This window comes from Carassius gibelio, chromosome A1 (genome assembly GCF_023724105.1).
Source record: "Carassius gibelio isolate Cgi1373 ecotype wild population from Czech Republic chromosome A1, carGib1.2-hapl.c, whole genome shotgun sequence".
Classification (NCBI taxonomy): domain Eukaryota; kingdom Metazoa; phylum Chordata; class Actinopteri; order Cypriniformes; family Cyprinidae; genus Carassius; species Carassius gibelio.
The window spans coordinates 35,287,848-35,300,271 of record NC_068371.1 but is presented as its reverse complement, the minus strand read 5'-3'; the positions used below and the strand labels follow the sequence as shown (position 1 = coordinate 35,300,271).

General features: G+C 36.4%; 1 protein-coding gene across 4 annotated transcripts in view; it reads right to left on the bottom strand.

Annotated features, from left to right (window-relative positions):
- The window catches only part of grin2bb (glutamate receptor, ionotropic, N-methyl D-aspartate 2B, genome duplicate b), a 95,525-nt gene extending 90,892 nt beyond the window's left edge, over positions 1–4,633 (bottom strand). For 2 of the 4 annotated variants that reach the window (XM_052604785.1, XM_052604793.1), the window contains exons 1-2: positions 2,247–4,478; positions 1,300–1,942 (exon numbers count right to left, since the gene is read on the bottom strand). In XM_052604785.1, coding sequence (XP_052460745.1) covers positions 1,300–1,326 — 27 coding nt within the window. In that variant the 5' untranslated portion in view covers positions 1,327–1,942; positions 2,247–4,478. Of the gene's footprint in view, positions 1–1,299; positions 1,943–2,246; positions 4,479–4,509 lie in introns of those variants that run through there. The other 2 variants (XM_052604777.1, XM_052604771.1) reach the window with 2 other exon arrangements.
- Between the last annotated feature and the right edge of the window lie 7,791 nt (positions 4,634–12,424).

Here is a 12,424-nt window from a genome sequence, read left to right as displayed (position 1 = left end):
AAAAGTTACATTCATACATGTCCAATTTCCCCAGTTTTCAGGATGATGAATTAAGCCTCGTTGTTTGCTCATCCGGTACACACACTAGTGCAATGTGGAGTGGTACATTGTCAGACAACTTGTATACACAAGCAAGGTGTCTACAGCGTAAGTATCATTATTTATGAAACATCGGCTGAGACTAAATCAGATTTGCACCATCTCTGTGTAGCAGTTATATCACTGAATGTCTAGAATGCCCGTGTGTCCCTATGTTCTGTTGCCATGCCAACAGAGGCTCCGTTACCACACCAACAGAATCTATGAGTGATGCTTCACTCTGAAAGACATTCCACACTGTCCTCATCCCTCTGGTCCCCGTCAATCAGTGTCACGCTTGATTGACAGCTGCTTCGACCCCAGTGACGCGGGTAAAAAAACGCTGTCACCTCACGTTAATCAGAAGCGGCGCATCTTAAGAGTCCGATACGTGAGGAAAGCGTCATCAGACATTTTCAGATCCACCAACGACTTGTGTTTTCCCAGGAATGAGTCTAACGGCTATCAGGAGCATCTCAGGAGCAGCTGGAGAAAGTGAAAGGCAGCTCGACCTGTCAGTTTCTCACCATATTTTCTCTACAGCCTCTCTCTCTTTCTCAGTATTTATCGCTCCTGCTCTCTCTTTCATTAACCCACTTAGCTAGAATGTCTGACCCAGACCACAAGCACATTACTCAAACTGGATAGAAGGCAGCACGACCAAGAGTCATTTGGACGAATGCCTGCATGAAAATAAAACAATGGCGCCCTGAGTATAACAAACGCACACATTCGTTAAGACAACAGAAAATTACAGCCCCGGAAGAAAAAAACAGACAGATTTTCTGTATACATTGAGTGACCTACTGCATTTGTCAAAATAGGCAGCATGCAACAGTGTACATAGTGCTGGGAGTGTGTACTGTATCCCACAATGCAATGTACTCAACTTACATTTCCGCTGTTATGATTTTAACATCTCTTTCATGGCACATTATTTGATTGAACGGTCAAATTATGTGACATTTTTTGCACCGAATTGATTTTTAAAAAGCAATTAACCAAGATGATAACTGGATGCCAGTTGATAAGTTAAACCAAATGTTTTGGCCAGTTGAGCACCATACTGTGGGCAAAATGCATCTTTTATTGGTGTCCATTCAGTGGAGGTGGAAGCTGCATTCATTTGATCAAAAATACAGTTAAAACACTAGTATTCCTTCACAAACATAATCAGAGATAACAAGGATAAAAGCAAGAAAACAAGAGTTCATCCCTTACCTTGAACATTGCCAGCCCAACTCCCATTTTCTCTCCTCAGCTCCTGCATGTTGATGTGAGCTGGGTCTTGTCTCTTCCTCTCATAGCCCTGGATGGAGGAGTGGCTGACCGCTGAAGTAGTTTGAGGGACTGCTAAGGAAAAAGTAGGACTGGTTCAGAGACCGCGGATGAAAGTGTAGGTCCTACGGTAAATCCAGGCTGGACGACTGAGCACAGGAATTGTCTTTTGAATCAAAACTACTAAGAAAAGTCACTCGAGAAAAGTAAGAAAGATGCCTGGCTCACAAATAACGACATAAATAAAAGACAAGTCTTCAAGTGTTTGAGCTATGCAAGCAATGTTCAGTCAATGAAGTTGAAAGTCTTATATCAAATCTAAGAAATGTACTTAAAATGGAAAACGAACCAGGACAAAGTCTCGGACAAAGCCTGCACTTGCTACAAAATGTGATATAAAGTGAAAAAAGGGGTGAAAAGAAGATGTTTCTTGATTAGTCTAAAAGTCCATTTTGATCAGTGAACAAGTCCACAAACTCTGGAGCTGCTGGATGGCCAGTATAGTGAAAAAAGCTGAAGCAGTGACGTCTGGTCTTAATTGGTTCAGGTATCCATGTACGTCCTTTGCTGGCTCCTTCTCATGACACTATTGGAAGAAAGAAAATAATAAAAATAAGAGAACAGTATCTTAAGCACAGATTTTCAGGCAAATGATGTTGAAAAAATGTCAGATCTGTTGAAGACTTTGGTTAGATCTTTCTTTTTTTCCCTTTTGCTATTTCTTTCAATTGATATAATATAGAGTGCTCAACACTAAGTGCATAAGTGTTATGTAATAGAATAGTAATAGAAGCTATAGAATGGACAGGCGTGTTTCACAAACACACACTAAGACACTTACAAATGCATACAAATACATTTATGTGTGATATTTTTGTCATGTTACTTACCCGTCTAACTGTCCTTTGGCATTTCATCAGTATTATCTGGATAATGTTTACAAAAATGTGAAACACAAGACAGAGGGCGAGTGCAAGCATTCAAAAACATAAGACAAGATGGTCGCCTTCCTTTGATATGTCCATTTTGACCAGTAACAGGCAAGTGCAATGCTGTTTTCTTTAGTTTTTGTTTTACACACAAGTCCATGTATAAGAAAAAACTGTGATGAAGTTGATGAGTTCAGGATGTCAAAAGAAAATTTACATTTTTTTTAAATTCAGCTAAAACTAAATGTTAATTGAGATTTTAAACCAGTCACCAAGAAGGAAGCATAAGCACAGAAACTAAATATGGTGCATATAAAAATTAAAATATCAGTATGAATGGAGAAAGGAGATGTTCAGGTTTCCTTCCATCTTACACTTCTTGGATCCCCCTTCCTTTCTTAGAATCATTTAAAATGAATTCAAAGCCAAGGGAAATTAAAAACAATCCTGTTTGACTCTTTGTTTTAAAATATTCAGAGATAAACATTACATTATACATAATCTAAATACTTACTCAGAATATCAAGTATGCAGTTCTGAATTAGTTCTGAAGTGGAAAATGATCATTAAAGGAAGATAAATTAGGCAATATAAATAACTTACAGTGGGGAGTGAAAAGTTTTGATTCTCTAATGAGCTAACGGTCATACAGTGGTCATACCCAACAACTAAAATCAGGGACCTACAATGAGTACAAAGAAAATCAAGAGGTTGTGATAAGAAGAGGAGGTGACAGCTTGTCTGAAAGGTGTTAGATGGATGGATAAAAGAGAGAAGAAGGTGGGGAGTGCCAGCAGAAAATTAAACACTCAATAAAATAAAGGGACTGACCATAACAGCTCAAATGGACTTGAGCTTGCAAGTAAGTGAGACAAGAAAAAAATAACCGACTGATGCACTGAAGCCTAATCAATATTTTGAACAATTACCAATCTACTCTTCACAATTCAGGTTTGATTTTTCACCATCTTAGAGGAAGTTGCCAACGATACAAGTCACAAGTTTAAAATGTGTCCAAGAACCGCAAATGAAGTATTCACACCAACCTCACCCATCTCAGTCAAAGAACGGAAGCATAACCCCTTCTCAAATTTGTCTGCAACAATTTCTCAAACCAAATAAGACACTGATGCTTGCACTGGACACTGGAGATGAATGGAGGCTATCTCAGACTGGGCAGCCCAAGACCAGATGTGTGCAAGTGTGTGTGTTACAAAAGAATGAATAACAGGAAACAAATGTCTTGCTGTCCATAAGTAAAAATGGAAGATGGGCAGAGTTGGAGCAGGGTAAAAATGGGCATGTGGAAATGATGTGTAATGCTTGATACCTGACTGTCTATTAGTTTAATGCATGTGTGTGCGTGTGTGTGTGTGTGTGTGTGTTATGTACATGTAAAAAAGGAACACACAAGTACACACACAGACAAACAGAGCGGACAGACACTAAACGAGCCGTTAAACCTACCTAGAAGAATATTAAAGCATCCAGGGAAAAAAAGAATGATACGTGAGGGTAGATGGTGGAGGACTAAAAGAATTGTTTAAAAAAAAAGGGGGAGAGAAAGAAACAAATTACAAAACTGATAAGGAGATGCGGAGATGGTTTTTGAGTCTCCTTCACAATTCTAACCAACTTTCATTCAGGGAGCATCACAGTTTTGGGATGAAGGGAGGGATGGAAGAAAGAGGGAATGATCAGAGGAGAGAGATGGGAAGGAGGGACAGGTGAATGAATAAAGGGGGTCTTAAATTGTTAAAAATGAGTGAAAGAGTCAAAAAACTTGCCCCTTCTTTCTCTTCTCTCCTGTCTCGTCATAAATAGACAAAATTATACACCATATAGATGGAGAAATAGATCAGGAGGCAAATGATGGAGAGCGCAAATAAATGAAAAGATGATGTGCCTCCAAGCACCACAATGAGAAAGAAGAAAAATACAAAACGAAAGAAAAAAACAAATACTCCAGTGCCTTCCGTTTTTCTTCTTTGCTTTTAAACAGGGAAGGCAGTCAGCTTGTTCCTGCTGTCCAGTTGTTGCTTTAGTTCTTTTTTCCTCTCTTTCTTTCTCTTGGCTTCTGTAGAAGGAGTCCTCCGTTTGCAGTAAGTAATAGCCCTTTTCCACAGACAGTGACTGAGGCAGAACAGAAGGAAGAGGTGTAATGGTTGCAATGTCTGCCCAAGAATTCCACACATCGAGACTGTGCTCTCTCTCTCTCACTCACTCTCACTTGCTTGGTCTCTCTCTCTCCCTCTCTCACCCCTTCTTTACTGACAGAGCGCTGTGGATTAGGAGCCAGGCAGAGAAAGGAGAATGAGAGGGGGCCCTCTACAGGATTACTGCACAACTGAGAGAAAGAGAGAGTGAGAAAAAGAGGAAGAGCTTAGAATGTCTTCTCTATTCCAGTTCAGTCAAACTGAATATAAATGAGGCAGTGAATGTAAAGCTATACCAATGCATATCTAATAAATTTCATATAACTTTGCAGTTTAATATATTCAGTATTGTGGTAATGCAATTTTTCAGTTTTGAAGGATCTAAGGATCATCAAAGCAAAACTGACCAACAGTTTGCATTTGTGGATCCTCAGATCTTTCAGTTTGTATAAACAAAAATGTTATTATGTAAACAGTATGGGATATTTTACCAACCAAAAGATTATATTAGATGATGCAAATAATGAAAGTTTGAAATGCGTTTACTCAAATATATGTGGATTTTATATAATTTTTCTAATATATATATATATATATATATTTAAAAAATGTCTCCCTCTATCTATATATATTTTGTTTTGTTTGAAAGAAATCTGTAATGCTTGACAAAGCAGCATTTATTTGATCAAAAATACGTAAAAACTGTAATATAGTATTATTTCATTTTAAATAACTGTTAAAATTGTTCTTATTCCTGCAACCGCAAAGCTGGATTTACAGCAGCCTTTCCTTATCAGTCTTCAATGTCACATGATCAGAAATCAATATAATAGTCTGATTTACTGCTCAATAATAAATATTTCCTCTTATTATAGTCATATAGTCACTTATCTAACATTTTTGTGAAAAACATGATACATTTTTCTCATCATTCTTTGATGTAAACTAAATAAGTAAATCAATTCTACTACAACTAATAAATATTAAAGTAAATAATTATACTACGTTAAAGGGTTAGTTCACCAAAAAATGAAAATTATTTGATTAATGGATTTTTTCCAAACCCATGAGACCTCCGTTCATCTTCAGAACACAGTTTAAGATATTTTAGATTTAGTCTGAGAGCTCCCAGTCCCTCCATTGAAACTGTGTACGGTATACTGTCCATGCCCAGAAAGGTAATAAAAACATAATCAAAGTAGTCCATGTGATGATTTTCTCACCGATTTGGAACGACAATAGGGTGAGTTATTATTGACATAATTTGCATTTTTGGGTGAACTAACCCTTTAAGGATTTAAATTATGTTTTGTTCAAAATAGTAATACAATTTCTTTGTTTTGTGACTGTTGAATTTTCATAAACTGCTCATTCCTCTTTATCACCCTGTGGTATGTACAATTCAATTACAATTCTAACTCATTAATTGAAATGGAGCAGATTCTTAATTCTGAATATTGCCCAGTCCTGCTCAGATACGGATTCTGTACTTGTGCATGATCACTCCATCTGTCATCAGTCAGAGTTTTCTGTGTAGATGTGAATGTCTGGTTCTCAGATGTCTGCTCTATCAAGGACTCACTCTCTCTTTCTCTGGATTCTTGGCTTGAGCTCCTGATCACTTGTGCTTTTGATCTTCCATTTCTTGGCACCTGTCTTCCACTCCCTTTTTAAAACTCACAGTCTGTCTGCCTGTTGCTGTCTGTTGATCATTTCGAAGTAGACAAAAATAAAAGGAGAGTTACAGAAGGACCATGAAAATGGTGCAATTTATGCCTAAAGATTTTAGGATAATTTATAATTTTAACTAAAAAGGCTACTGAACTAAAGAAATAAATTTTACCACTTCAGGCCTTAAATACCAGGGTTGTAACTAAGATAAACAGATATTGAAGGACCATCTTTAAGGAGTGCACATCATTGACAGATTAATAAATGATCCTGAATACAAAGCACCAACCCTAAAAACTAACCCTAAAGCACTATAAAAGCAACATTAACCCTGTTTGGAATTCATGTAGCCTACTTACAATTTGAACATAGCTGAATCAGTACTGGCAGCATCATTGACTGGACATGTCCTCACCATTTTTTTGTCATGGATAATTTCATCCACACATGTTTGCAGCATCAATAACAGTGATAAATTAAGTCAAGTCAGTTTCACTATTTATCCCAACATACAGAAACACACATTATGAACCAAATTAATTCACTGTTTCTTCAGAGCTTAAGTACTGAGCCCCAAACATGACATGCAAGAACAAATAAATAAATTGTGCGCACAATGTACTAACTTGTTCGCTCGATGTACTAAAACTTGCGCACGATTTAGTAAACAAAGGGAACAAATTAGTAAATCAAGGGAATGAAATAGTAATCGTGTGCACGATTTAGCAAATCGAGGGAACAAAATAGTAATCGTGTGCACGATTTAGCAAATTGAGGGAACGAAATGGTAATTGTGTGCCCAATTTAGTAAATTGAGGGAATGAAATGGTAATTGTGTGCCCGATTTAGTAAATTGAGGGAATGAAATGGTAATTGTGTGCCCAATTTAGTAAATTGAGGGAATGAAATGGTAATCATGTGCACGATTTAGCAAATCGAGGGAACAAAATAGTAACTGTGTGCACGATTTAGCAAATTGAGGGAACGAAATGGTAATTATGTGCCCGATTTAGTAAATTGAGGGAACGGAATTGTAACCGTGTGCACGATTTAGCAAATTGAGGGAACGAAATGGTAATCGTGTGCACGATTTAGCAAATTGAGGGAATGAAATAGTAATCGTATGCACGATTTAGTAAATCGAGGGAACAAAATGGTAATTGTGCGCACGATTTAATAAATCGAGGGAACAAATTAGTAAATCAAGGGAACAAAATAGTACTCATGTGCAGGATTTAGTTAATCGAGGGTACAAATCAGTAAATCAAGGGAATTATAGAGTAATTGTGTGCACGATTTAGTAAATCGAGGGAACAAAATAGTAATTGTCTGCACAAATTAGTAAATCAATTGGAAAAAATAGTAATCGTGTGCATGATTTAGTAAATTGAAGGAAAAAAAAAGAGTAAATCAAGGGAACGAAACAGTAATCGCACACACAAATTAGTAAATCAAGGGAACAAAATAGTAATCGTGTGCATGATTTAGTAAACTGAAGGAAAAAAAAAGAGTAAATCAAGGGAACAAAATAGTAATCGTACACACAATTTAGTAAATGGAGGGAACAAATTTGTAAATCAAGGGAACTAAAAAGTAATTGTGTAATCTGTACTGTTTTGATTAGGGAGACTTTGTTATAGTAGCCAAGTTAACAGCTGTATTCTATATAAGGTCAACAGCAATTTTGGTACAAATAGTCATCAAGTTGCAAAACAGATGGAGAAGAGCAAGATTTTAGCATTAATTGAATGTGTTATTTGACGGTGAGTGATGGGAAATAGATGGCTGTTGTTTACCAATGGGACTTGTGCATTCCCCATGAGAAGAAGAGTGATGTGAGAGGACAAGATCACCAGCCATATAGCAGTCACATGGCTGATTGAGAATAATCCCTTAGGGAAAATTTATTGCTCAGTGGTTGGTTTTCCTTAACTCAGGAGACTTAGATGAGATTCTCACATATCTCTCATTTTAATATCTACAGCATTTCAGATGTTTCTCCTAAAAATCCTTAGGAGAAATAAAAGTAGACACAACTGAGAGATGAGAAAGCTTGAAAGAAAGGAATCCAAAATGACAATGGGAGAGAAACGTGGGAGAAACATGGGATATCTCTTTATTGTCTTGCTGTATTCTCAAAACTCCATAATAAAAATGTTTTACTGCTCAGAGGTTGCTGTTTGTTTTTTTTTATTGCAATGGGGATTTACACCTTTAATTGTGAGGACAGCAGGAGTAGAGACAGGAAACAACTGGACAGGTGACAACTGAACAGGAACAGGAAAATAGCTTTACCTTTTACTAATATTGTAAATACTTAAACTGTCATTTAAATAGCATTAACCACTTCAGAATATCAAGGGTTACTAGATTAAATGTTTTAATTTATCTTCAATGTCCAGCATCGTATACACCATATTTTCCAAACACACAAGAAAGGACTTACAAGTGCAAGATATTTAGTGTAAGAGCAATAACTTTTTTTTAACAAATTTAAGTGTCCCAGTGTTTTTGTTGTTGTTTTTGCTTTGTTTCGTATTAAAATTTTGTCTTGTACGGCCATTTTTTGCATATATGGAAATATAGGTTATGGTTTCCTCTGTTAAATCACTGTGCAATCAAAGACTGTCTAACTAAAACATCTTCAAATATGATAATGCATGTATTGTGTTTGATTGAAATTATGTAGATAAATGACATTGAGGCTTACCAGAAGGAAGAAAAAAAGAGAGATCTCTTTGCCATTTCAAATATATCTCCTAGACAGAAAAAGAGGTTTCTTAAAGATTACATGGAACATTTTGCTTGAGTCTCCTGCTTCTCAAACTTGACTCTATCAATGGTCTTCTTTAAATCTTTTGAATATATCTCAACAACTTTAAACACTCCTCAGATATTTATCTTCAGCTAGAGACTCTGGATCTCTCACATTTGTCTCCTGCAATGCTTTAGAAGCACTCTCAACAGCATTACAAAATGTGCTACTTGATGCACACTTGGTAGTTGTTGTTATTGAGATCTCTTCTAAAGCATTGCAGGAGACAAATACTAGACCCACAGATTATTTAGCTAAAGAGAATAATCTAAGCACAGAGTCTCTAGCTAAGGAGAAATATCTGAACACAATGTGTGATTTTGTTGAGATCCCTTCTAAAACTTTAAAGGAGACAAAATCTGAGCACAGTGTGCGATCTGCGATGTTGCTGAGATCTCTTTTAAAGCTTATTAGAGTTTTTGTCTCAGGAGACAAGTTCGAGAAACAGGAGACTCAAGCAAAATCTCCATTTGATCTTAAAGTAACCTCATTTATGTCTAGACCTATATGTCTGTGCTGTGTTGGTCCTTTTAGCTCTACTCCCATGACCAGTTGAAATGTTAGATGCACATCACATGATGGGGAGATTTTCTATAAGCAATAATATCAGAGAAATCTGCTTACATTAACTTTAATGGTGATAAATCATTTACGTTATATCTTTTTCTCTATTTGAAATTCTCACTTAATTTAGCAAACAAAATCGAGTCATTTCAATCTGAATCTGTGTAATCTGGAGTGTCATGCAAGGGTTAAAGGGTTCATCATGCAGATTTCATTCACATTCAACTTAGTCTGGTTGTTCTGTATGAACAGTGCTTCATACATCTTTATGCTATTTCACAATAGATCATTTACCTTTTTGCATGTAAAACTGACCCTTCGCCGGGAGCTTGATTGACAGGCCATCAGACTAATCATGATGCTGAATGCCATTTTGTTTAACGTCATTAAAGAGCCACAAAACTATAATTATCATTTGAATTTCTTTTAAAATGACAAAATGTGAAACCTGAGACATTGTTTTATATCAGAAGTAACCTGCTCTGTGTTGTCTGGCGGTGTGTTGTCAGAGTCTTCTTTGCTCCCACGGTGTATTTTTCACTGTGTGAGAACATGATGTGTGGTGTGAGAGTGCCATGGCTTGTCGGACGTAGCAACAGTAACTAAGGGGGACGGGTTTTTGCGAAGGTTCAGGGCTATCGGCAATTGTTTGACAGCTCGAGTGTTCAAATTAACATTTGACTTGTACATGTATGACATCTTTATCATGCCACTGTCGCTCTCTGGGTATTTTGAGCGGATTCATTCTTCGGATAATGAGACAAGAAGAAGAGTGATGGGGTGCTGCTCCACAGTCACCGGACCTGAACCCAATCGAGATGGTTTAGGGGTGAGCTGGACCGCAGACAGAAGGCAAAAGGGCCAACAAGTGCTAAGCATCTCTCGGGGAACTCCTTCAAGACTGTTGGAAGACCATTTCAGGAGACTACCTCTTGAAGCTCATCAAGAGAATGCCAAGAGTGTGCAAAGCAGTAATCAAAGCAAAAGGGGGCTACTTTGAAGAACCTACAATATGACATATTTTCAGTTGTTTCACACTTTTTTTATGTATATACTTCCATATATAATTCCACATGTGTTAATTCATAGTTTTGATGCCTTCAGTGTGACTCTACAATTTTCATAGTCATGAAAATAAAGAAAACTCTTTGAATTAGAAGGTGTGTCCAAACTTTTGGTCTGTATTGTATATATTTCTTAATTTTACAAATCATACAACTTCTTGTTAATTTCCGGTGTTAAAGAAACAACAGTCTCAGACTTTTACAACATTTACTTTGTATCTGTTGATTCAAATCATTTAACAATTTGACATCAAGGTAAGGTAACCACAATATTTACTGTAACAGTGACTAAATGACTGCCATTACAGTAATAGTGTGCGGTCATTTATAAGAAAGATCCGATCAAATCACTTTTGGAATAGCTGGTAACTGAAATACGTACAAAAAAAAACTTAACGCGGTGTTTTGTGGAGAAAACGCGCTCAACGTCAATTCCGTCACACCTGATGAACGCTGTTGCCATTAGATCAAATCATTCGGAGGGCGTTCCTTCTCATGAATAATGAGTATTTCGGTTCGTCACGGTTCTTCCTGCCAATCACAATTCAGACTTGAATTTTACGTCACGCGGCACGTTCTCTAACGTTGCTTCAAATTTAGAACGAAAGAGAAAGTTTTGTTTAGAACGATACAAAACTAAAGATATTGGTTAAAAATTAAGAACTAAATATATACTTATATATACTTTGAAATACATATATTCCCTTAACATTGAAAACTACTCCTTCTACTACAACTAATAATATTTCATTAAATGATACCATTGTGTCAAGAATGAGCCGAGCTTATTCATTAACACTACAAAAAAATTTAGTCTGCTTACGAATCTGATATAAGGCTATGAGTAATTGGATCTCCTCTTTAAATGGTCTCGATAACGTTTGTCAATTATCAAATTAATAATTTAATTTTGCTGAAATTTATCAAATATAGACCTACTACAGTTTTGCTACGAGTGTGTGACTGAATGAATTTGAAGTATGCGCTGCATTGTGTACAGAAATTCCTCGTCTTTGACTGCCCCCTTGTGGCCAGTCTAGGAAGAACATTTGTTTAATTGAATAAAAAATTTGTTTAATTCTGCTTGTGTAGCACTAATCAGAATACATATTGTTTTACAGGAGCTTTACACAGTGCCTTAGATAACAGCAGGACCTTTTGGTTGACAAATGCTTTTCAATTAAATGCTCTTAATTGATAAATTAAGGTGTTAGTAAAAAAAAAAATGCACTGATATTATAAGAATAGTAGTACATCTCGATTTTTGTCAAATCTGGTTGAACTGAATAAACTGTAATGCGTTCATGGAGACAGCTGAATATCCAGCCAACAACACATTACAATAAGCAAGTTGTAAAGTTATGAAGGCATGGACTAACATTACTGCAACACGACTAAAGAATATTCTGCAGCCTTTTTAAGATTTTTGAGGTGGATATTAGAAAAGTAGTTTTGAATATCCAGACTTTTGACTAATGGCACAAAGTCTTGTCCACACTGAATGTTTGATCCACTCCAGACAGGAACAGACCAATAAACATGTTTTTTTTTCTGAGAGGAAATTCCAATTCCAAACCTACTACACTCTAATAGTATATACCAGGTTTCATCAGATTTTATTTTCTTGTTAATCTAGTCACAGCACCAAACAAATACATCCGTTTAATCTTTTTTTTATCTTTTCTGACATTTACTCGCGCATTGCAACCTTCAGGTTCTCAACAATAACACTCGGATTTGTTTTTTCCCTCCATTTTCCTTGCAGCTGTTACAAAGTGTTCATTTGCATGTTCTAAGCAACGTTAACCAATGAAGAACTTTTGTAAAGGTTTAGTTTTCTTCCAGTGATGGTCCTACAAAATGAGTGTA